The sequence below is a fragment of the Betta splendens genome, chromosome 9 (assembly GCF_900634795.4).
Source record: "Betta splendens chromosome 9, fBetSpl5.4, whole genome shotgun sequence".
Taxonomy (NCBI): Eukaryota; Metazoa; Chordata; class Actinopteri; order Anabantiformes; family Osphronemidae; genus Betta; species Betta splendens.
In genome coordinates, this window is record NC_040889.2 from 28,275,548 (window position 1) to 28,301,621 (window position 26,074).

The 26,074-nt window shown below is 44.4% G+C and overlaps 1 protein-coding gene across 2 annotated transcripts in view; it reads left to right on the top strand.

The window, feature by feature from the left end:
- Window positions 1-26,074, top strand: part of dapk1 (death-associated protein kinase 1) — a 43,530-nt gene that overhangs the window by 7,199 nt on the left and 10,257 nt on the right. For both annotated transcript variants that reach the window (XM_029161678.3, XM_029161679.3), the window contains exons 3-18: window positions 9,684-9,905; window positions 12,217-12,355; window positions 14,151-14,280; window positions 14,842-14,890; window positions 15,054-15,080; window positions 17,638-17,790; window positions 19,129-19,174; window positions 19,349-19,438; window positions 19,684-19,776; window positions 21,387-21,506; window positions 22,194-22,292; window positions 22,634-22,732; window positions 23,603-23,701; window positions 23,785-23,982; window positions 24,083-24,280; window positions 25,765-25,863. In XM_029161678.3, the coding sequence (XP_029017511.1) occupies window positions 9,684-9,905; window positions 12,217-12,355; window positions 14,151-14,280; window positions 14,842-14,890; window positions 15,054-15,080; window positions 17,638-17,790; window positions 19,129-19,174; window positions 19,349-19,438; window positions 19,684-19,776; window positions 21,387-21,506; window positions 22,194-22,292; window positions 22,634-22,732; window positions 23,603-23,701; window positions 23,785-23,982; window positions 24,083-24,280; window positions 25,765-25,863 (1,861 nt within the window). The remainder of the gene's footprint in view (window positions 1-9,683; window positions 9,906-12,216; window positions 12,356-14,150; window positions 14,281-14,841; window positions 14,891-15,053; window positions 15,081-17,637; window positions 17,791-19,128; window positions 19,175-19,348; window positions 19,439-19,683; window positions 19,777-21,386; window positions 21,507-22,193; window positions 22,293-22,633; window positions 22,733-23,602; window positions 23,702-23,784; window positions 23,983-24,082; window positions 24,281-25,764; window positions 25,864-26,074) is intronic.

Below are 26,074 nucleotides of genomic sequence, written 5' to 3' on the forward strand. Positions count from 1 at the left end.
AGCGGGCACAAAATAAAACGGAGACGATGGATGGACTGACTACACCCCCCCCTCACCTGCTGCCACCATGTCTTTGGTTGTCAGAACAACGGACTTAACACTTCTCTCAATTTGTATGCACAGCCTGACAGCAGATTGGCTTCTCTGCTTGTGGTTTGTTCTCCCGTTTAACAAACGGAGCATGTTGGTTTCCACAGACGACGTCAACACGATGACATCATCATTAGTCTTCTGCTCATCTTTAACCTGTTTGTAGTATTTCATTGTTTGAATGAATGAGTTTAGTAAAGGAGCTGGGCAGTTGTTTCAATCCAATATCTGTCATCTACATTGATGAGATGACGAAAGTAACTAGTTCTGCTTAGTTTCCTTGAAACACTGGTATTTTTATATTTCTTAAAATCTTGTCTTATGATCTGGCAGATGGTTTCAACAAGTCTCCTCACACACAGTCAGCAGTGTAGCCAGCTAGTGTTGTACAGAGAAGGTGGGGTTTCATCGCCGTCATCAGTTAAGTGTTGTATATTTATGCTGATGGTTTTATTTCACTGGATTAAAGACGTCGGTTCAGCAGCTCTCGAGTCAAAATGTTGGTGCAGATCATCCAAACTTAGATGCTAATGGAAACCTTTGGCCTCTCTTTACCTTTAAGCACAATGTTTCCATTGTTGTGTTGCCCTAAGCCTTGAAGCTGAGGGAGGTAAATGACATTCCTCTAACATGTTGAATGGCTTTTCACAGTGGCTTCTAGACGAGGGCAAACACTCCCTGCCTCTCATTTATCTCCCTGTCAGTGATCTGTCTGTCAGCGCTGCTGCTTTTGCTTGGGGACTGAGGCTTTTGAGCCTCTGGCCTCCTGAGTCCATACTTGGCCGCTAGAATGTAAAGTTAGTTGTACAGCTGTGGAGCACTCTCAAGTGATAAGATGCTGCTGTCATGCTGTCAACATGACTTATTAATAAGTCAGTAAATGGCAGCATAGAAATGTGGTTTGTTTAGCTTTTCTGCACCTAAACGTCTGTTGACTCAGTTAAATGATAAACGTTAATGCCACTGTCAGGTTGCCTTGACTTGGAGAAGTCTACAGGGTAGAGATGCAGTGAAATCATGCAAAGACAGTCAGTGTATCTAAACCCCAGAGGATTCCTCATGCAGAGTGCTGTGCATGACGTTGGCCAAAACAACCTAGGATGCAGGCTTAATATTGATGAAGCTGTCCTTTAACAATACGTAAATCTGCTGAGTCAGGATAAGTAAAAGCCTCATCAGGACATCCTGACAGAATTTATACTGACTCATAGACACTGTTTACTCCCACCCAGGATTATGAACCTAACTCTTCCTTCCTCCAAGCAGCCTCGGTTCCTCTGCTCAGTCTCTGAATCCCGTTGCCGTGGTTACCCTTCCGCTGTACACAATGGCATGGCGGTTGCGTAATGTTTCTCTGCCGGTGCAGTTTGTGGCCCACACTACAGCTGAGTGGGCAGGGAGCACTCTGAGGCGCCCTCCCACACTTCGCTCCATGCTAATGAAAAGCTTGACCTCACCAGGGAGTTCTCACACCGAATCGTATCAGACGGCTGAAAGGCTCCGAGCCTGCGGTTGTTGTCCTGCTGCAGAGACACTGTCCTCTTCGCTTCTCTGGTTGAACTGCAAACACACAAGCAATCGGCTGCTCATGCACGGCTCAGTTGAGAGAAATGTATGAAACTAAAAATCTGTCTGTTGGATTAGTGCGAAGGAGCCACATCAAAGGCCACTCACTTAACTGAACCATTAATTATTGACCACCGGACTTCCTCTGGAAAGAAATTGGACATTTCTGTACAAATATAAACCATCATATAATCTGTTTGCCTTCACAGAAGCAAAGAGAAACTCAGCCTGACATATTTTAAGAATATCAAGATGAGCTTCATGGCTTAACAAAATGAGGAGCAATTACTGCTGAAGTTGTCTGCAGTGAGCAGTTTCTCTTCTGTTTTTTAATCAGTTCTGTCATCTGTATCACTTCCTTCAGCACATACACACCCAACATGTGTCATGTGGAGGAAGTGCTCACAGCTGAGAAGGGCTCAACGGAGACAGTGATTTGGACCCTGACTGGGTCGTGGTGTGCAGAGCACTGGGACTTTATTCATTCCAGATGAGCCAAAGACAATTTAATTAACTAGAGAAGCAGCGCTGTAATTGTGGTGACTGGACACCTCACAGCATCGAGGCTGATCGCTCCATTTCTGTAAATGTGCATGGAAAAGAAGCATGACCTGTATTCTCACAGTCAGAAATAATGTTGGGAAGTGATTTTTTTTTTATTTCTAGAAATGCTTTCAGCGTGTTCAGCGGCACCAATGCTTAAAAAAATAATATTCAAAATGGAGCACACATAAGCAGAGCCACTTCCTGTTTGCGCAGCACTCTCCTGTCTCACCTTTGCTTGGTCCTAGTTTTTAAGTGCCCAACGATCTGGCAGTGATGCAGCAAAGATGATTTTTATACCTATAAATTATGAATCTATCATTTTAATGGTGAAATGCAGCATTGCAGGCTCATCAATCGACCCATTTGCACTTCCTGTTTACAGTTGCTAAATCTATAACAAACTGTTACCAGTGTGGGTGTGGAGACGTTTTATCAGTCCATATCATTCCCTACAAGGTGGAAAGACTCCAGATTAATACTAGCTAATTAATATGGAGCACAGGCACACATCAGTTTAACGGTCTAGAGCAGGGTTCTGCTCCCTTAAATCTGTATCACCCGGACATCAAGTGTTGAAGTTCATTTAATCCCAACATTTTGGAGTTTGTGTCCACGTGAAGCGGCCGTTTACACTACGCTGCCCTTGCAGTAGCTTTGTACAGCATGGCCTCTCTGCGGAGGCCGTACAGGGTGTGAAGCAGCAGTGACGTGCAGTTGATTTGTTTGTATTCAGGCAGCGTATGAACCAAATACAAAGAGAAGCTCCTCTGTGGCTTTGCACCAAAGGAAACCAAACTGTAGGCGAGCTGGGACTCATTGTGTTTCCACTTGTGTCTTCCTCCATCGGTCCATTGGCATCAGTAGGTTTGACAGACAGGCGCAGTGTGTGCGTTGTGTGCGTTGCGTGCCTCGCTGCAGCGCTGCGAGTCTCCCTGCTATTGTACTTGACACTTTTTAGCTTTTCAGCACCCTCTCCTATTTCACAGTAGTAGTACACTGAGCCAATCAATAGCTGGCTCACAGCAGGAGAAAGCAGATAATACACAGTGTAGTAGTAGCCACTGAGCATGAGGACAGTGTGTCAGACTTCTTGGTTTTGTGGTATTTTATAGGATTCTTCGTGCTTCCTCCTATATCTTAACGCAGTAGCACAGTCACACAATGATCGCCAAGTATGGTTCTAAATGGTGAGGAAATTAAGGAACCGTTAGTAGCTTTAAATAAAATTAAACTGTGATTTTCTTGTGTTTGACATGTTACATGGTGATGATCTGTTCCAGATACCGCTTGTACAGTATTTTATTCTTGTACATACTGTAGATATGGTTCAGAGAAGGTGATCTGAAAATGTAATCGCATACATCACGTTTGTCTCCCACAAGCACATGCTCGTCTGTGATGAATAGATTGCGGCCAGAGATGAGGGAGTCTGTTCACTTTCAGACCAGTCTGTTCTGGAATACCTTTAAGTTATTATCTGATGATTTAATCCAATGCTGCCTAAACAGACCTCATGTCTTGAATGAATGGAGCAACGCCAGGTTTATTCCTACATTTAAAGTTTGCACAAGGGTACAAATGACACCTCTCACTGCCTTCCAGGGAAACTACAGGTTTTCTAGGCAGGTAGTGGTGAGTGTTTATGAACGTGTCATCCTCAGCTGTTCCAGGCCGAGCTGTGGCAGACACCCTGCTTTGACTTAGAGCTTGTTATCGCCTCATTCTCACTGAGGAAACTGCTTTTTCAACACTACTTATAAAACTTTGAGTCACATTTAAGTTCCTTTTTTCACGCTTCAGTGATCGATGGACAAGACCTTGTTTCCTTCAGTTCCACGGCATCATGTAATGCGTGATCAGACTTACTTCAGTTTGAGTCTTATCAGAAAAATAACCTGTGCGATATAATCAATTACTATGTCCCGTCTACCTGAAAATGTCACCTGGTAGAGTGAGCTAATGATTAGGTGCTTGAGTGGACGAGAAAACGATGCCCCCTGTAAGAACAAGGGCACGCTGTAATGAAAACGAGGGTTGTACGAGCCTGGGCGCATGGACATCTCGAATCCTGAGACATGAGCTGAACTGTTTCCATTCGTTTGCTGTGCGTCCTTGATAATGAAGGATTTCTCTCCTTTCCGAAGTCCATCCTTACGTTACATGTAGAAATATGCCGTAGACTGGTGTCAGTTGATGCAGCATAAACTGACAGGTCCAAGATTAAAAGACTCTCAGAGCCACAGCAGACAATTGTTTCCACACCTGTCTATTGAAAACGTTTGTAATCTGTACATCACTATGTTGCTGATGTCTTCTCTGTCTTTGCAGCCATATTTTCTTCCGACTGACATTCAGTAACAGGTCCCTTCCCTGATCTCTGTCTTTTTATTAAAAGCATAAATCTGCAGTTTTTACTTACTAAGAGCTGCATATGTTTTTGGGTGTGGTTGTTTTTTGCTCATGAGACTTTATCCCGTGAAAACCAATCATGTATAAATATAAAAGCAGAACTGTAGATAAAATATCCCCAGCCCCGTTTCTACCCAGACTGGTTCTGCCACTGCTCTCGCTCATCGGCAACACTTGTGTTGTTTTGCACCGTGCTGGGTGCTTATAACCACACAATGTATTGCTCACTATGCCCACCCCCCACTTCACTCATATTTGTTTACAAGGCCTTTCTGTGGCTCATTAGCGCTGAACATTGTTCATTTCAGTGCAGCGTCTACTTGACAGGGCCAGTCATAACAGAACCTCTAACATCAAGCTGTCACCCAGGCATGGCTGCACTGATTGGGCAGCCTGCTAGTGTCCAGTACCCGCTTTCACACAGCACACGCTTGTTAAGATGAAAAGTCTTGTGCACTCTGAGAAATGCTGCTGTCTCTAATATCTTTTATTTCTAACACAGCACTGAGGAAAGAGCCAATCCACACAAAAACAGGAGGAGTCTTCATCCTTGGAGAAGCTTTTCATTACTTGATGTAATTGTCACATATTTAAAGCTCCACAGCTTTTTCTATAGAGCATACTGGGAGATTTAGAACAGCATGAAATGATCCAGTGCTGATGACGAATGCTACACATTTGTCATGTGCTCTTTTATTAGAAGCAGCAGAGAAACAACATCATATTTATTATATTATAGTTCGATGTGTGTACTACATATAGTAAATGACACACGCGTTGATGGATTGGATCACTGAACTCTCTCTGCTGCATCAAGGTCGAAGGGAAGCATGAATCAAAGAAATCTGTTACCGTCTCAGCGTGTAAACACTCAGCCAGCACTGTTAAGTAATACACGGTTCTTACAACACTCCGACAGAAGCAAATAAACTTCTGCTCTTCTTTCCCAACCAGATTCTTTCCCATCGTCGCCTACTCGCTAGCGTTAGAGCAGCAAGCAGGCCAAAGGTGGTCGCCCCTGTCTGTGCTTTAAGCACAACAAAGGACCTGAGCAATCTGATCCTGCAGACTATCCAGGGTTTGCTCCACACACAGATGAAGGACAGTGTTGCTCTTGAATAACAGCCTCCCTGCTTCTGGTTGTTAGTGTCTCCCTCTACGAGTTTTCCTTCCCCGTCTCGTCTCTGTGCCTATTCAGCAACATTTATGCAAGTGAGTGCACTCCCTGCACATCCCTGGAGGATGAGAGGGGTTTCCCAACCAGGCCCTGCTAGTCAGCCAGCAGTGAGGGCTGTGTGGCACGTCTAATGGTAATTCCTGCTAACCTAAATGTTAGCCAGGGTTTAAGAGCTCAGTCTCACAAAGGGAAACTCTAGCAGGGAAGGGGTGTTTGGGTTTCAAGCCAGTGCTGGGCTTGGGTTTTCCTCCACTACCTCACCAAAGGAAGGTTGAACTTCTGCCATTTTCCCCTTGTTTGTGTGTGTTTGCAGCTGGTGTTACGATGGGTGGGTTTACTTTTCCCTCTCTTTGTGTTCATACATTGGGAGAGGTTTGATTCCCACAGGCTGCTGGATGGGGGTGGTTTTCCTCCAGCGTTTTGTTTTGCTATTGTTATGTATTTGTTTTTAGTATTAGAAATAACAATTCTTGTTCTGTTATTGTCTTTATATTGCAATAATATTGTTCTAATACTCAGCTTTGTACGATTATTTGTAGGTGGTGGGAAAAATATACATACAAATAACATATAAATATCATGAGGGAGTGTCATTACGTCAGGGGTGTCAGGCCACATTGACAGATATCAGCCACCTTGTTGAGTCCTCGCCTTCATGGGTCAGAGCTTTGACTGAATGAGGTGTGTTGTTTTGCTTCAGTCCTGTTGAGAACATCACACATCTTCGCGCCATCAACAGCCTCCCCACCCACATGCTAACATTACTTTGGCTAAATATCTGCACACATTTCTTTGGTCGCGCTGAATGTGTAGTTTACCCAACCCACGAGCAGATGCAAATGTCTTTTGTCTCCCTCTCATCATGAACCAACTTTGTATATTATTTTTATTGTGAATGGTCAGTGTCTGTGCGTTAGCACTAAAAAAAATGTACTCGGTCCCTTTGTGAACTGCTTTATTCTGGTAAGGGTTGCAGGAGAGTCTGGTTGACTGTATCTGTCAAACATGCATCAAATGGCCTTTTTCTTTATTCGCAGATCTCCGTGATACTGGGATCATTTTGTGCTTTGTGGTCCATTGTGTGTTTTGTGAAGGGTCTGAATTGGTCTTTCTATGTAGCAGCCTTCCCTTGTCAGGCAGTCTGAAAATGTGTGAAACTGTCTGAAATGGTTGCGTTTTTGTGTAGAGGTGATGCTGAGTATCATTTCTCGTGATGTGCAGAAGCTCTGTGATACATTTGTTTTGTGTCATTGAACTACTGTAGAATGTGTAATGGACAAGCACAGAAACCGCTGTAGTGGCTGAGGATATCTGGGCTGACTTGTTGAGTGAGTCTGGCACAGGATGTCTTCAAAGCTGCACAGTGGCGTATAATCAAGTTCAGGAAATCGCTTGTTTTTTTTCTTAACAGTATTTTCACACCAAGTCCCACGACTTCACAGATTACACTTCCCCTCTGCATAATCATTCAGTATGAAACTTTGACAGGATGAAGTGGATGGATTGCTTCTGGTTTATTATTGCTGGTTTAGTTCTAAAGAGTTCACGTTACCTGCTCACCTGGATGACTCAGACCAAACTAAGAGACTTTCATTCACTCCATTAACTTATTTGTCAAATGTAGCTGCTCATTATTAGGTAAAAATTATTATTCAGGTGATTTTTATGAGGCTTCCTTCAGCCAGATATGTGTAACAGATGTTGAGTCGTCCATACACATTAAAGTGGGCAGATGTGGACAGATGTAGACAGATGTGTATGTTACATGTACATGAACAGACTTCCTCTCTTCTGTCAATTTCTGTCAAAAGAAAGAACCAGATCAAATCGTGTTGTCGGTCCCTTTTGTGTACACACTGGAGGCCTGACCAAGGTGGGGAACCACAATAGGGTGAAGCCGGGCTGAATGGGGGGTGGGAGCGTCATTAGCATGAGAAAGCCCTCATCCTCAGCTCTCTGTTCCTCTTCACATTGTCTGCTTCGTGTCTGAGCTCAGCCGTGGGATAAGTCGCTTCCTTGAAGAGTCACCAGTGACACCAGCAAACATAAATTATAGTAACCAAGAGATAACGTGTAGAGGATCGTGTAAAACACGTTTAACCAAGAAAGGAGTGTTTCAGAGTTCGTCTATTGTTCATTGTTTAATTTATTCTGCAGTTAATAAATCCTGATAATCCACAGCTGCCTTCCAAGATGTATCGATGCTTGTGGATTGAAACCCTGCTCCTGCTTTTAGCTTTTGGCATAAATCATGAATTTGGTCTTCATTAGGGATGTCTGTTCTTATGACAAGCGTGGCTCATAGGCTCATATGGCCTTAGCTCCACGTGCAACATCTTGCAACATCTTATGTTTCAGTAATATAAGACATATAGGAGATGTCACTGAAGAGCCATAACTCAACATGAAAAACCTGTCCTTTATAGAGAAACATACCTAAGTGCAGCGTCAGGTCTAAATCCCTTTCAGAATAGAGAAAAGTGCTTTTTGCATTGAGATCTGTGAAGTTTCATATTCAGATCAGTGCAGTACTGACATTAGAGGAAGCACATCATCCAGAATAACATTGACTGTTATTGTTGTTCATGTAGTTCCATTATCAATGCTGTGAAATTGCTCGGCCTTCCCTTGGCTGTGGACAGAGTCCCAAACAGACACCACTGATCAGCCCCTTACAGGTCACAGCAGGGGGAAGGTTCTCTTCCAATAGTTTGCTGCTGTTTTCTTTTTAGTCAGTATCATTGCTTCTATTCTGCATTTTCTAATCGAGTATTAGGAAATGGTGAGTAGAGAGGATTAGAGCAGGATTCATAGCAAAGTTATGAAACTGCTTCCTGATAACTCTGACACTCTAGTCTTGGCAGGACTGTGGGAGTCAGATGCCTTTACAGGCCTCTCTTATTGTGGATTCTGTTTTTTTTACTAAGGCAGCGGAAGCGTTTGCCAGATAGTTTCCTCACTCCTGCTATAAATCTGCAAGAAATTCTGGCCACGATAATCAAAAACATGAGACAGAATGTGACACTCGCTCTCCCGTTTTCTCTCACTCTCCTTTCTCCCACCCCCTACTCCCTTGTTCTCTTCCTCCTCTGTGGGTGTTTGGTACACTAAGTGCTTTGTGATTGCCAGGGCCGTGAGGATGTACAATTGGCGGAGGCGTCAACAGCCCTCGGCCAAGTGTCCTCGCTTCCCCAAGTGGTTTAGTGGCAGTGTTTTGGTCGAGTCAGCGTTATCCTGGCAGATAGGAGCATTGGACGACAGTTCTGCATGGCAACATGAGGGTGGAATTTCCATAACAGCTCCTCCTTCAGACTAATGTGTCATGTCATGCAGGTTCACCACATTTAGATTGCCTAAAGCGTGAAGGCTTCTGTTTGCCCTTCACACAGGCTTTAGGGCTGCTGTAGCGTGTGAAATCCAAGGATCCGCATGGAAACGACCTGGTTATGGTTGAGATCAAACCTGTGAATGACATAGCTCCACAGGTTGACATGATGTTGCGGCTGAATCTGGCCTCATTCAGCATTGCTGGTATTTATGTTTCTAGGCAGCGATGGTCATGATTCACCAGCCAGTTATTAATTAAAGCTGTTTGTGATCGGCCATTTTAAGGCCTCATAATCCCGCCCACTGCTTTTGGCTCAGACGACTCTGTTTACCATGTTAAAATCGATAGATATGGCCAAGAATCTGTTTTCTAATATATTGGAGCATCCCGTGGATGCTTGCTTTGTCTGCATTGTTCACTTGTATCTACCTACATGGAAACTGTGTAAATGTGTCATATCCTTTTATTATAGATAACATTACTGTAGGTCAGTAGTGATAACTTACACAGAATTCTGTCTTTACTGCATGGACGTTTGACGGCCTCCTCCTCTCCCTCCCTCACTAGCGGCCAGTTTGCTGTGGTCAGAAGATGTCGACAGAAGAGTACAGGCGTGGAGTTTGCTGCCAAATTCATCAAGAAGCGCCGCAGCAAGTCGAGTCGACGTGGGGTGACAAGGGACGATATCGAGCGTGAGGTCAATATACTGAAGGAGATCCAACACCCAAACATCATCGCACTGCATGAGGTCTTTGAAAACAAAGCAGAAGTCATCCTGATCCTGGAGCTGTAAGTCCTTGGGCCTCCTTGTCTTATCTAGAATGTCTACATTCATTTGTCCATTTAAGAAACTCATATTTAGAGTAGGTTTGTCAGTTCACAAAGTGTCCTGTGAAGCTTGCCTGCCAGAGGGAGTTTGTGTTCCAGGCTTCAGAGGTATGTCAGGAGGTGCATGTGAAGTGAAGCTGCCAGATTTGGCATTAAAAGGAGCACGGGACAATTGAAACCTGGATTGTAGCGTTATCCTGTTGAGTTTGTTGTACACAAGTAATAAGCACCAGTTTGACCAGTTTTACCAGTAGCTTCAAACACTGTAAAGGTATTTATGTTTACATTATGAATACGGCACCAGCTGGCTTATTCAGGTCAGACAAACAGCCAACTGTACCAGGTCACCTTAACTTGAGTGTAGCATTGAGAGCTGTTGCCTGACAACATTCCTGACAAATGATCGCAATAGGATCACACGGAAGAAATAACAGGCATCCAACCAGTGCAGGCCAGTTTACACCAGTACAAATGCATGTCAATAATACGTTTATGGCTCGTTTCCAGAAACGTTGTTGATTAGTCAGCCAAATAAAACATATGATCTGCACTAGTACACAATACGTTCAGTAATGTCAATATTGTCTGTTTATTGAGGGTAAGAGCAGGAACCATTTTTACACAGTGGTGCAGGCCTAAACTAATGAAACGAATGTCAGGATTCCCCTCAGAGGCAGGAGAAGGTTGGGTCACTAACTCTGAGTGTTATGTGTAAACAGACCAGGACTGTTCTTCATACATTTACCGATCAAAACTGCAGCAGTATCTCTTAGTTCAGCCAAGGTCCGCTAACGCCAGGACCAAGCCACGAAGCCTGGACTGGCCTGTAAGGGCCGTGTTACCCAAACCACCTTGTCTTCATGTCATCCCACACGGACGTCTGTATGTGTATTCTGTGGGGGCCACAGCAGGACTTCTCGTTTATCTGTCTGTGGAGATAGTTCCTCATGACCCTGGCTGCGTGTTTGGGATGGTTGTCATATTTTACATTAGTTTAATCTGATCATATGTCTTTCTCATACTATTGTGCAATGAAAAATAATCAAAATGTCAATCAGTCACATTACTGACACACTAGAAGCTGGTGGATCTCAAAGATATTTGCCTAAAGGAAGCTTCAGCATAGAAATGCAATGTGTAATGCAGTTTCATGGTAGAGTGGTTATGTTTGTTCTATTAAAGCTTCATCACTGCTAAGAGTAAACACAAAAGGAGAAAACGGATGGACTATGGGTTGTTACAGATGTGATGTGATTCCAGTGGTTAATTTAAAGGATAATGCCATTCCAAAATACTTCTAAGGCTTAGACAAAAAAACACAGCCACAAAGTCTTCAGTGACAACAACAGGTCTGAGAAGTGTAAGTCAAATGCCTTCAGACATCATAAATCCACAGAGAGTTAGTATCTGGAAAAAAGTAAGATCCCCGTCAGATGTTAATTACACAGTGCTTCAAAAGTGGCACGCAATGGATTGTTCTATAAAAAAGATGCAAGTTATATATTTTAAAGTGATGTTTTCCATCAGGTGAAACAGTGATGTAGGAAGGACACAGTAAGACGAACCCCGGCCTGCCTGCGTGTGCATGGCTGAGTGGATGAGCTCGCTGTGATTACAGCTATCTGTGCGCGTCCTCGCTCTTCTGCTTTGTCTGTCGCACGCCGTCAATCACGTTATCATGTTATCACGCTGTGACCACAGTGAATGGTTTGCTCTCCTTCCGCCTTCTGCTTATCTCCTTTGTGTCTTCTCATCATGGTCACATCGGTACGGTTTCCCCACATCGCTGCCACCTTCAGTAATTATTCAATCAGTGCCGAACCTACTCACATACTGCTATTGAAATATTAGTTCAAAAGTTCATTCTCCTGCAGTTTTTTATTTATTTGCTTGTTAATGAAGCTCATTGTTACAGTAGGCGAAATGTAAATCACAAAAACAGTTCTGGGTAAAATGTACTCGGTGCGTAAACTGGTCAGGCTCAAATGTAGCAGGATGATTAGATTAGATCAGCTCAGCTCTGGTAAGCAGGGATTTGTAGCCGGCTCTGATCTGAGAGATGTCACATTTTAATTCTCCCCCCTTTTTCTCTCTCTCTCTCTCCTAAGAGGTTCTCCTCTCTCTCCTACTCTCCACACATCCCCCCCCCCCCTCTCGACTGCTCTCTTTCGTCTCTCTCTCTCTCATACTCCTCTTCTCTCTCCTCCTCCTCTCTCACACACTCCCCCCCCCCCCCTCTCTCTCTCTCTCTTCCTCTCTCTCTCTCGTCCAGTGTGGCTGGCGGTGAGCTCTTTGACTTCCTCGCAGAAAAGGAGTCGCTGAGCGAAGAGGAGGCCACGCAGTTTCTCAAGCAGATCCTGGATGGAGTCTTCTACCTGCACTCCAAACAAATCGCTCACTTTGACCTTAAGGTACAGCAGAGAAGTTCATCTGCCAGTTGCGTGGAACGTTTTTAGCCTATTGTTCACTGGTGACACAGTAGCGAACTTTGAGAAAGAAAACAGCTGCTCACAGCTGTGAGAAATTGTGAATGTTCAGCATTTAAGAAAAAAGCGCCTTCACTTCTAAAGCTGTAAACTGCATCAAAGAAAGCTTTATAAGGAGAGAGATTCACTCCTCTGATGAGAGTTTCCATGAAAACAAGAAGATGCAGCTGCTCCTTTAAGGTCACACTTAATTCAGACATCACAGTCAAATGCCGTCTTTGAGGAAGCGTCTCCCAGGTTGTGTACAGTAACTCTGTGCCTGGTGCACTTTTAAAAAGTTTTTACAGTTCTTTATTTGAATGTGAATCAATAACATCGACCGGTTGTTCACTTACAGCAGCAGCACTAGCGTGTTTGGAATAATCAGCACAGACCGACTCCTGCATTTAGAAAACAGTCCTCAAATCAGACTTCAGGTCCTGGAGAAAATAAGAGCGTTGGTGCCCAGTCATGCACTTGTGATCAATGCAGGAGCTTTTACAAACCACTGCAGCCTCCGTTCTGGATATTAGCCTCTGTTATTCAATGTCCTGCTGTGGCTCTAATTGACTTTACTGATGGAATAGAATCTGCAATGCCACACAATCCTTTTTTTAGAAATCCGCTGTCTTTGTTTTCAGTTTCACAACATTATTCCTTTAAGATGATGATTAGATGATGATTTAAGGTGATTAAACAACACATTTTTACCTTCAATAACTTCATGAGGTTCTGAATTTAAGCTGGTGCCAGGCAGCAGTGAAAAAACCCTAAAGGATGCATTTGAAAATGACTCGCGTTGCAGGTCAGTGTACAGGAGTCCAGCAGGACTGTGTCTGCCTCACTACTGCTGCTACTACTGCGCATTTTGCTTGTTTTGATGGAAAACACGTCTGAACTTGTAAAATCTGCCGAGTGTGATCCTCCCATCGCTGTTTGTTTATTGTGTGATTGCTGCTCCGTTCCCTGTGACCGTCATTGTTTCTCCACAGTATCTGTGGGCACGCGTGTTTCTACTTGCACTAAAAGTGGCCGTGCTGCTGACGTTCCCACACAGAGCAGGCTGTAACCCACATATAATGTAATTCTCCCTCGCTCCATCATAAACATAAGTAGGCAGTGAACATGCTGAGCCAGAGTTTGATTGTATTTTCTCATCGCCACCTGTTGCCACTGCTGCCCACAGCCAATCTGTTCCTGTTCTCTCCCAGACTAGATCCCTCAGTCAGGCTCGCAGTCAGACGGGTTGCTGAGAGGCATCGTGTCCATAGAAATGTCTGGCTTGTGTCGTCAGGCTTCCCTAAAGCGCGTCTTTGCCGTCCTGTCCCGTCTCCCACTTCCTCGAGAGGTTTTAACTCCTGCTTTGCATGGGATTTCCATGACTGATGCGCCTCCTTCCTGCCAGACTCTTCCTGGTTTGGTGTCCGGCTCCCCGGCTTGCTGCCATGTTGCCATGCACACAGAATCCTGCTCTGATGATTAAACTGTTTTAGGTTTTTTTTGCCTTTTGAAGAAAATTTCAGCTTTTCAGCTAGTTTAATTTCTATGTTAGCAGCACATCTTACCTCCATTAAAAGGAAACATTTAGTGCTTCATGCCAATAAAGCTTTGAAATGACGCATCAGTGAGGAGACTTATCTATAAAATATTTAAATCATCACCACCGCTCGCGGTCGCCGCCTGACCTCCTGCTTTCCTCCAGTGTTTCTCTCTGAACCGTGTCTTTTCCTTCTCCTTCCAGCCGGAGAACATAATGCTGCTGAGCCGCTCGGTGCCTCACCCACGCATCAAACTCATTGACTTTGGCCTGGCCCACAAGATAGATTTTGGAAATGACTTTAAAAACATTTTTGGAACTCCAGAGTTTGTCGGTCAGTATCCCACATTTGAACATTCTGACGTCGCCCATTCTGTCTTATAATTGTTTGGCTTCTGCTGCACACACACACACACACACACCCGCACACACATTGCCATGTTTTCCTGGCTCCATCCCAGGGGTTGTGTATCGGGGGAGCAGGTGCCAACTGTGCCACCGGGACAAAGTGAGAGAGACCTCATAATAGCCTGGAGATTAACGGCTCCTTCTTGCCAACACAAACACACACACTCTTAGGCAAATCTCTGGCTCTGTCCCCCTCCCCCCAACCTGCCCCCCGTCCAATGCCACTGCCCACTACCAACATTCAGGCCGGGTCCCAGTTCAGCAGGCTGTCCCTGGTTTGAACGGCTGATGCCCAGTGGTTTTATGTACATCCAGGATGCAAACAGCATCGCTGATAAGTCATTTCTCAGTATTTGAGTGGTGGCAGGAAGCTAAAATGTCTAAAATGGACACACGTGTTTAATTCAGCATCTCTGTCACTTACGTGTTGACCTGAAGAATAATAATAATAATAATAATAATAATGTGTTGTGCTCCTGCCCAACAGCTCCAGAAGTGGTCAACTATGAGCCTTTAGGCCTGGAGGCAGACATGTGGTGAGTCTTTGTGCTGCACATATGCTGCATGAATTTGTTCTCATTTCTGTCCAAACCACACGTGAATCAAACGTTCATCTGTTGTTCACACAGCTGTTCTGAGTCAGATGAAACGTGACGCCATAAATCTGTCTGTTCTGTTTTTCTCCTCTTCTCCGTGCAGGAGTGTTGGTGTGATCACATACATTCTGTAAGTATCTGCAGCTGCACCCCTCGTTACTGACTGACTGCATGCGTCGCCACATGGCTTCAGGTTCACGTTCACACGTCCTCACAAACCCCAGGGTGACATCACTCCAACCCTGAGGATGTTTGTCACAACATAAAGATGCTGGTGCTCTTTGACCTCAGTGTCTGGTTGCTCAGCAGCTACAGAGTTGTTTGTTGTGAATAATCCAACAGCCTGCAGCAAGAAAAGCAGAGAATGTTAAGCCTGGACTGCAGAGTGCCTTTGTACTTGTGCTTTAATGCCATCAGAAGGCACGGTCTAATTGTTTAGACTGATATTTTTTTAATAAGTATTCTATACGTATTAGTCCGTCCTCCAACCTATGGTTACAGTATGAAACTAAACCCTGTTAAATTTGATATGAACCTTCCCAGTAGTGTTAAGCAAAGGTTTTCATCCCCATATTTACTAGCGTCAATCCCAAAGTGATACATACTGCACATTAACCTATTAATAATCATATTACAATCATTCACCTCATTCTAAAATGTCAGATTTGCCTAATGAGCACTGTTACTCGTTACCTCTGATACTTTGTGCTGGTGTTATGTTGTACTTTTGAGTGAAGCCTTCTCATTTAGCTCTAGCACAAGTTTTAGCTACTTCAGTTTGCAGCTCTCGCTTTCAAACCCCTTTGGGAGATCAAAGCATTTCCTCCCAACACTTCAGCGGTCACGCTGCAGTAGGAGCTGTTTTCATTTTGTATTTAAATGATCCATTTCCTGAAAGGTCTGGTGATGCAGCATCTCACAATAAGAAGTAATATAAGTAACAATTTTCTATCAAGGTTGTTGCTTTTTCACCATTGTTTTGTATCGTTCAGCACAGATCGTAAAGATGCTGCTGTCCATCACCTATTTCACACACACAGTTGTAATCAGAAAGCATTCATCCTTGAATTGCATTTTAATTTCCACCATAAAGTTTTGGCTGCAGAAGGAAATATTTGTATGTTCATGTCAGTCTGGCCTTTGACCAGCTATGATCTTCTTGCTATGATCTCTATTGTTTGTCACCTTATGCTCCTAGAGCCTCATTTATGCAGCTACTGTAGCGACTGTTCTTGTCATCTGCAGACTCGTCATCACAGTTTAATTCAGCAGCGAGTGTAAAGTTGTTGCCGTCAGCGGTAAAAAGATCAACTGCTGTTGGCTCCTGATGATGTGTCCTGCTCTCTGTATGTGCAGCAGCTCAGAGTCTTGTGTCTGTGTACAGAGACTCCTACACAAAGCCGAACACTAAACGGGTTCACGGCAGGAGCACTGGCCCACACAGACAGTTAGAAGGTAGAAAAGCAGATAAATGTGAATACCAACTGAAGCATTATCACTTCATTATATAATAACATTATACGCTCATGTGTAGGTGCTTTGGAAATGACTCTTTGTTGTTGTCGCTGCATTGCACAAAATATATCCTAAATATGCACCGGCTTGTCTAAGTACATACATACTGCACACGCATGATCTTTGTTCATGCTGTCCACCCACACAGCCGTCACCGCGCTGCCTGGCAGGGTCAGGAATAGATTCCTCTTCGCACACTTATCACAGCAGAACAACAGTGAGGTGCGCTGACTGTTCATCTGTTAAAAACAATGAGATGCATCAATGCAGTAACTGCTTTTGCGAGCATCTACTTGCTTTCAATGCGCATTTGATGAGTCTCCTGTGTGAGCAACCGCCTAATTGCCACAAATGTACACAATGTACAACTCTTGTTAGAGATAATGTGGACATAGAAAATGTTTGGGAACTATTTTGGTAAAACAGTGGATAATATTTGTAATATTTAGCTGCACCTTTCACCATCATCATCACCATCATCATCATCATCATCATCGATAAATTTACACAGCTCCTCTCTGCTTTGGCTTGATCTGTGTTGCCCTTGTGTTTGTTCCAGCTGGCAGGTTAATTAGCGTATGGTGCTGACGAGCAGCAGAGGCTTCAGTGGAAAAAGGAAGTCCAGGCTTTGTTTGATACTGGCTCTGCATTAATGCGCTTGACTGCTGAGACGAGTGTGCGTGTGCCGCGCGTGCTGTTTTGATTTTTGCCCATTTTTTAAAACTGCCTTTTCCTGATTTTTGAGTGTTCGGCTGGAACGTTTCCTCCCTCAGACTCTTGATGTGTTTGCAGGACCTGAGCGCAGTGCAGCTGTTTGGCCATAACACATGCACACACTTCAGCTTGTGAGCAGAGCCTGAATAATGACTCACCATTAATCGCTACGCAGCGCTGTAATCACATTCCCCATATCAGCGAGTAGAAGGGTCTTAGCGACGGTTCTGAAGGGTAATCAGCGGCGAGTGTGTTGGTAATTTAATATATTCCTTTTCTTTTGATTACGAGACCCACTGGAACAAGTTAGATGATGAGAGCAGGGCTGTTATTACAGTAGATGAAATGGGAGGGTCTGCGGTCGTTGAGCTGATGAAATATAAAAGCAGAGCTGATCACGCTGCTGTAAAGACACCATTACGAACGATGGAGAAACCGTTAACCTTCATGTGTTTCAGGCTCAGCGGGGCCTCTCCGTTCCTGGGCGACAACAAGCAGGAGACGCTGGCAAACGTGTCAGCCGTCGACTACACCTTCGACGAGGAATTCTTTAGCAACACCAGCGTCCTGGCCAAAGATTTCATAGCAAGGCTTCTCGTCAAAGACCCCAAGTATGTGTGATCTGTCCTCCACAGAGGCTGGTTTTTATACTTCTGCAGGAGGAGACATTCAAACTATGCAGAAGAATCATGCTCCAGCAGATTTTTTCTCATAACAACGCTGTATGTGAAACTGCGAGTATCTCTCTCATTAGTGAGTTGCTCTTACAGCAGCTGAATGGGTGCAGCTCCAGCTAAAGACACAGACTCCATTCAACACATTTTTCCTCCCTCATAATTACTCCTGCTTCTACAGACAATGGTAACGAGAGCGTGGGGCTGGCAGAGGTGAATAAACGCAGGTTTAGCCGTAATTTCATTTAGACAGGCTGCAGGAGAGAAGAGGCAGCTTCACAGACGAGTTAAAGGGTAAACCAACTTTACAAACTTGAACTAATGGGGCTTTTAGGAATCTCCTGCATTAAACAGAACAGCTTTTAATTGATCTGCATTGGGAGCAGACGTGGATCCACTCAGCTGCCGGAAAGATTAATGAAGACGCACAGTAATGGACATCAGTGACTTCAGAAGCAGAGTAAACTTTAGCAGGTGCAGTAAAGGTGTGTGTGTGTGTGTGTGTGTGTGTGTGTGTGTGTGTGTGTGTGTGTGTGTGTGTGTGTGTGTGTGTGTGTGTGTGTGTGTGTGTGTGTGTGTGTGTGTGTGTGTGTGTGTGTGTGCGCGCGCGTGTGTGTGCGCGTGTGTGCGCGTGTGTGCGCGTGTGCGTGTTTGTGTGTAGAAACGGATGCACCAATAAAAGAGGAAGTGCTGTGTTTACTTGGCGACAGCTGTTTCTCTATGGTTTTCTTGGCCTATGTTTATTGTGCTGTAACATTTAGTGGACGTTGTCTTTTTGTTTGTGTTATTAGTTTACAGCTGTGAGAGCAGAAGTAGTAGTGGAGGAAGTAGAAGCCGCAGCAGTTGTCAGATTAGCTTTTGTTTCAGATGGAAATTTAATCATTTGTGTTTTTATCACACAATGAAATCTGTTGGACGTAATTGTCGGTGGAGGCTGGCTTCGGAGCGGGAGCATCATTCTGCTTGATTTTTATATTGTTCCATGTTCTTAAACGTTTTCCACGCTTTGTCCTGGGTTTGAGACACACCACTCCAAATCAAACCTTGATAGGATTCTTCACTTATCTGAGATTATCAGATCTGCCGGTTGCACTGCAAAATGAAAAATTCACAGCTGCATTAAAATTGTTATTTTACCGCTGGAAGAGAATGGGGCTCTTCTTTTATCCTTCTACATATAACAACGTTTGCTGCTTGTGTTGAATAATGTCCTGTTGGTTTTGTTGCTGGTTACTGTCAGAAGCTCCCACTCAGTTTTATGTTTTCTCTCCCCAGAAAGAGAATGACAATTCAGGACAGCCTCCAGCATCCCTGGATCAAGGTTAGAACCCTAATCTTTGAATAACAGTGTCTCTGTTTAGTTTAAAATCTTTTTGCTTTCTATTTTGAAGTAGCTTTAAAGAGTTTAAAAGGTGAATGTTGCTAAACTAACTGATTGGCAGTAATATTCTCCTAAACCTCAAGTTCATTAAAATGTCTCTGTTTGCAAACTCAGCCAAAAGACACTCAACAAGCTCTGAGCCGAAAGGAGTCCGCTGTCAACATGGAAAAGTTCAAGAAGTTTGCAGCTCGAAGAAAATGGAAAGTAAGTCTCAACTTTGCACGTGGGTTGATCACTGCACATCACACTGAATGATGGCCAGTAACACATCAGCTCAGCAGGACGCTGTTCACACAGTGAACCCTTAAACCTCCTCACATACTTACAGCAGCTTCAGCATAGCTTAGCTTTATTAGTGCAGCTGCAGTGGCCATAGACGACCCCGCTGGGAACCTGTTATCAGCCCTGCATGTCCTACCTCCTTTAAACTTTATTCTTCTGCTTTCCAGCAATCCGTCCGTCTCATCTCCTTATGCAACCGTCTGTCCCGCTCCTTCCTGTCCAGAAGCAACATCAGCGTGGCACGCAGCGATGATACGCTGGTAAGACCCTAAAGACGACTTCTGTGCCTGAGAGGAACGAACGGGGGAAATGCGTTCTGAGCCTTCCTCACCTCACTCAAGGATGACACCTAAAGCACAGACGGCCAAAGACACGTGTCTGTCATTTCACCATAATTTAATATGAGCTACATGGATGTAATTAGGTGGAGACCAGCAGCTTAATGAGGCTCAGATTGCATTTTATCAAAGTATTAGGACCTAAGTCGAGGGTGCAGCTGTGGTATTTTCAGCTCAACAGTGAATCTTGAGCTCCTACGTGTAATTGAGACCTTATGTTGTTAGTTACTGGTCAGGTGTTGGAGAATTGTAGGAATTTCAGCGTGTGTAACCTTAAAACCAGGTCATGGTGGAGGAATGTTCCTCCAGAGAAGGCTCCTTTTGTGTGTCTGGTAAATGAGTTTGCAGATAAACATAAGAAAGCTCTCACTGTTATTTCTGTCTGTAAGTTGATAGTGACAAGCCTGAGAGATGTGTCTATAAGAGGCTTAATCATTTACAGACATTAGCAGCAGGCTGAGGCCGCTCCTGTTTCACCGTCACGCCGTTGCACATTACACATCAGCTTCCTTGTGTGTTGACAGGGCCAACAAGTTATGGATGTTGCTCCCTGTTGTTCACATACAGAACTGCAGCAGGCGTTGACTTACAGCATCGTTTGGGGCTTCTTGACTTCTTTAAGTAGAGGCGACAGACGGCCGCCCCTCTATAAATGATCTACTATGATGTTTGCGTTCAGTCTTCGAAGCGGAGTGAGTGCAGATAAACATCAGGGCTGCAAATAATGGTTATATTCGCCAGTGTTTATTCAAAGTGTGCTACAGGAGAGTTACAGTGTGAGAACGGATTCTCAGCAGAAATTATATCTAGCACAGTTTTACCACGAGCCCTTCGAGGTTTGTGTTGTAGCCATGAGAGCAAACGGTGATACTTGACACTACGTGACATTAATACATCAGGATCCTAACTCCTCTTATACCTTCAAACTGATCAACAGTTTAACATCTAATGCAACTGAACTTTCTCTCCACTGATGATTGAACCTGTCCAGCTAAGTAAATTATTAATAAAAAATCATTTCAGAACAATGTAATCAGAGCCAGCAGGTTGTTAATAGGGCCAGTGGGTTGTGTTGCATCATCGTGCGTGTTCAGGATGTGAACAGTGAACCTCCAGCACACATCTGTGCGCTGCTTGCGCCGCTCTGCTGTGGTTTAGTCACGGCTCTCGCAGCAGGGAGGTTCTGTGGAGGAATGTAGCTGGAGCTTCACGCTCGGCTGAACAAACGCCGCATCAGCTTTGCCTCCTTCGCCCTCCTCCTCACCTCGATGCCGCTCCTCTCCTCATTTCTGTGTGCAGCAGAGCGTGACAGCCGATTTCTGTCTCGTCCAACTGACTCTGAAGGCTGAAGGTCACTGGGTCACGCGTCTCAGACAGAACAAAGTCTTGAATTACTTGAAAACAAAAGTGCAGATGTAAAAGAAGGGTGTGCTGCACATCTGGGAGTAGCATGAAGGAAAGGCCACGGGGTCATTGGTCATATAGTAGGATTACAGTTTCCTGCTGAATAACCGTCTTCCTCCCCTGTCTAGGATGAGGAAGACTCCTTTGTGATGAAGGCCATCATTCATGCCATAAACGATGACAACGTTCCTGGTCTGCAGCATCTGCTCGGCTCCTTAAACAGTTACGACGTCAACCAGCCCAACAAGGTGACAAAAAGCTGCTGAATTTAATTTATTCATTTCAAACTACACATGACAGAATTTATGTCCATGATTTAATGGAATTAACCACATGATGCCTTATTATAAGCAAACACACATATATCAAACCTATCAGCTGATTCATCAAGGATGTCATACTAAACTGTTTTTTATACGTATGTACTGGTGAAATATCGGTGGAGACCTGATAACAACTCCCTGATCTTCATTCTACTTGCTGCTTTGGGAAATGATGTGATCCTATTAAACTCAGTGAAGCACATATGAGATGACAGAAATGAGAGAATAGAAAAGATGAGAGTAGATTGTGAATGCATTAGTGTGAAGAGGAGGAGGAAGATGGAACTGCAGCAAACGAGGAGCTTCAAACATGCTCATAAAAGTCATAAAAGGTCTTTGAGTGCTGGTAATTTCCAGATTTCAAACTTTGTTCGATGTTAAATTTTAGAAACTTTTTTTTTCATTGCTTTAACTGCTGTAGCATTTCAATGACCGTGGAGATCTCCAAACTCTAAGCTAGACCCAAACTTCACGGCCAGATTCTGCCTGCTTTCCCATAATAATCATAATCCATAATAAAGCATTAGCGTTAGAAAAGTAAAATTAAAATTTTGACAAATGACAGCATGTTCTAAAAATTGTGCTTTTCTGTGTGTGTGTTTCTGTATGCAGCATGGGACTCCTCCGCTCCTGATTGCAGCCGGTTGTGGCAACGTCCAGATCATCGAGGTACTGATGAGAAAAGGTGCAGACATCCAGGCCCACGACAAGGTAATGTTGTTTAATTGATGGATTAAAGTGTGCATTTTATACAGATTCTTCTGTCTGACCTGTAATTAAGTGTTTAACTTCAGAAAAGCATTAAATGTCCTAGAATCCAGCTTTACAAAGTTGAGCTCAAAGGTGATTTGAAGACCTTTGTTTTATAATTTTTGAATCTACATTTCAGAATAAAAGCCCCTAGAACATACTTAAAGTTGTTGTTTGACATAAATGAGCTATGCAGTATCTTGGAAGCATGTGTTCATATCATCCAGCTGCAGACACAATCCCCGAGAGCCTGATATTTGCAGTAAAGGTCAGGAGTTAAATCCAACATGTTCTTCCTTCAGAGCGGAGCCAATGCCATCTACTACGCAGCGAGACACGGCCATGTCGAGACCCTGAAATTCCTCCATCAAAAGAAATGTCCTCTGGACGTCCAAGATAAGGTGACTGTTGCTATCTGTGCCATGCTAATACACACTAACTCAGAAAGGGGAGACTCACCACGGTTCATCACACTGTGAGTAGGAAACCAGTTAGTCTGCCGTTTTATCAGCTTATTTGCTGTTGCTATAGAAACGGTCTGGGTGGGAAAGATGGGCTGTGTGGCGTGTTTGCGTCTGATGCTGGTGTCGACTCCATCGCAGCGCGTGCTTGAGTAGCTGAAATCCCTAAAGCGTTTCCCAGTCTCTTCAATCATTTGCTCACTGGTGCTGTCGTCTTTAGCCCTCCTCCACCAGACCAGAGCTAATCTCCTCCACAGGCACTTTCCTGATCATTATCTCGTTCTTGTCCGAGGATCATTAAAGTTTCATCTTTCTTTATTACACTCTAACTCTGAAATGATGAGGTGTGTGTCTCCAAATGAATCGTCCTGTAAAAAGGAGCACCTCATTCAGCACCTTTCATTCCTGTCTGCTGTGTTTTGACACAATAAATACACTTGTAATTCCTGCAGCATAAATCCATTATCCGTTATTTTGAGCAATTCAAACCTGCAAACAGTGTCTTGAGAGTTGTTTCACATAGGCAGCCTCTCTGCTAACAAGCTCTTGCCCTGACTGGCAGCCTAATGTTGGGTTTTATGGATCGATTTAGAAAGGGTCTGATGTCTGCATCCACTACATCGTGAAATCCAATTGTGTTGTTTAAGTGGAAGTTTGGGAAAGTTAATGACTCAGAATAACGGCTTGACTAACAGGAAGAGGTGCTCAGTGCCCTAAATCCTGTTTCTGCTACAGCATGTACTCAGCACTTTTTGTTTTATTTCGTCTGACATTTAGTTGATATTTTCTAAACCTCCTGTTCTCCTGCAGTCTGGAGAGACTGCTCTACACGTGGCGGCTCGCTATGGCAACGTGGATGTGGTGACCTACCTGTGCAGCATCCGGGCCAACCCGGACCTGTGTGACCGGGTGAGAGCTTCTTGACGCTCGCACGTAGCTTCAGCGCTTCGTGTTGATCGGGCCAAATGACCCTGGTTTGTTGTGCTCCTCAGGAGCAGGAGACCCCGCTGCACTGTGCCGCCTGGCACGGATACTCCGCCGTGTCCAGAGCTCTCTGCCAGGCCGGCTGCAATGTGGATGCCAAGAACCGCGAGGGAGAGAGTCCGCTGCTGACGGCCTCTGCTCGGGGCTTCGTGGACATCGTGGAGTGCCTGGTGGAGCACAGGGCCAATTTAGAAGCAACTGACAAGGTGACCCATTTAAATACTTATGACAACATTTGATGCTATGCAACACCCTGGTCAGACACTGATCTTTTGGATTGTACTCGTGTTTTGTGTCTGGTGTCAGGACGGCCACACGGCCCTCCACCTGGCCGTACGGCGGTGTCAGGTTGAAGTCATTCGCTGCCTCCTCAGACACCAGTGCCATGTGGACACGCAGGATCGCCATGGAAACACACCGCTGCACATCGCCTGCAAAGATGGAAACCTGGCAATCGTCACAGCCATCTGCAGCGCCAAGGCAAGCCTGGACCTCCCCAACAAGGTGAGGAACACCTCCTCTGTCACACCTGCACGCTGCCAAACCCTCAGCCGTTAGCAGGGTGAGATTCCATCACTTGTTAAAAGCTTTGTTTGCCAAAAGGACAAGAAAAGCAAATCTGCCTCCAATGGTTTCCAGCCACACTTGAGATTCCACTCATGGCGTCCCTGTCTTTTTGTTGTAACACTATGACTTTTTTGTGTCTGTCTGTCTGTCTGTCTATATGTATGGAAGGAAGTTACTGTGACCAGGTTCTTATTAATCCTCCCTAAAAGAGCAGAGGCGTCAGTAGCTGCAGATTAAACCTGAGGTGTCCACAGATTTTCTCACCATAAAGTGCAGCTGGTTCATCCAAGCTGAAGTGGACGCAGGCCAAACAAAGGGATAAATAAAGAGAGAAAGCAAATGTATTATCAGGATTAAAAGGATTTTCTGTTAATTCAGCTCAGGCTGAGGATTTTTGCTGTATGATCCGGTCTAATCTACACCAGGCTAATAACCATTCAGTATATTTAATGCAGCTCTGCTTCTTTTTGACTGTGTTGGAGATGTCTGTCATCCTGGAAGAAGCAGCGCTCCTGTTTGGGTTAACTGGTCCTTCAGAGGCGTCTCACATACATTTGGTTTATATTTGACTGAAGATCCCATTTTGCTTTTCTGCCAAGCATGGCTTCCCACACACGCCTCTGCCTTCTGTGATTCTACATTCTATTTTGACACATACATTCTGCGATGGGATTGCTTTTCGCAGACACTTCTAGGCCCTTCAGCTTTTGCATACCAAGCATAGGACAGGGAAGCGATGTGTATCCAACGTAGCCCGTAGTTGAGATGTGGTGAATTATTCAGGTTTCAGTTTCTGCGTGTATGTATTTTTTAAAGCCAATCTAAAGCGACATATCACACATAGTGGCTGCTTTGCTGTAGACACTACAGAGAAAAATGAGAGGGCTGGAACTGAACATGCCTCTTGTTTTGTTTACCCAGGAATCAAATAGGATGAATAGTTTCTTGTTTCTTCAAGTTGTAACAAACATGAATTGATTGAAATGCTGCTTTGAAGGACTCTGACGTTGTAGTGGGTGTTAATATCGTCTCTTCCCTGTTAGGACTCCTTACACAAATCTTAGCTCAACAGTCCTTTATATCATTAGACACACACATTTCTTTGAACCCTCCTGGTAAGTAAATGCTGCAGCACTGATCTCAACATGAGAACTGCCCAGTTTATACTAAAGTAAAGAAATTGCACAAAATAATTTCCAATATCTTTATCCCTGGATCAACAGCAGTAATTTCAGTGTTGTTATTTAGCCTAATATAGAATGTAGGCTGATAATACATGATGACATGAACGTGACATGAGGCAGGAATGGCATGCAGCCAAAGGCCTGGCGATGCAGCGCTGACCTCTCCGCTAGCAGCCCTCACGTGTGATTTCAACCAAGTTAGTGCCACATATTCACACGTTTTTCCCCTTTTTCCAGCACGGCAGAACCCCCCTTCACCTGGCTGCTAACAACGGGAGCCTCGAGGTGGTGCGACATCTCTCCCTGGCTGGAGCCAACATCGATGCGGTGACCAGCGTAAGTCACGTCCACGTCTTCACTGTTCCCTGCACATTCCTGTAGCAGCAGGTTAGCATTAGCGTCGCCGTCGCCGGCTGCAGTGAAGTAACATACGTGACAGAGCTCATATGCTTTATATGCTGAAAAGGCTCAGCTCTCAGGACTTATTTGTATAATGAGTTGTTAATTTTCCACTTGAGCAGCAGAGCCAATAACTGCTCACTTTATA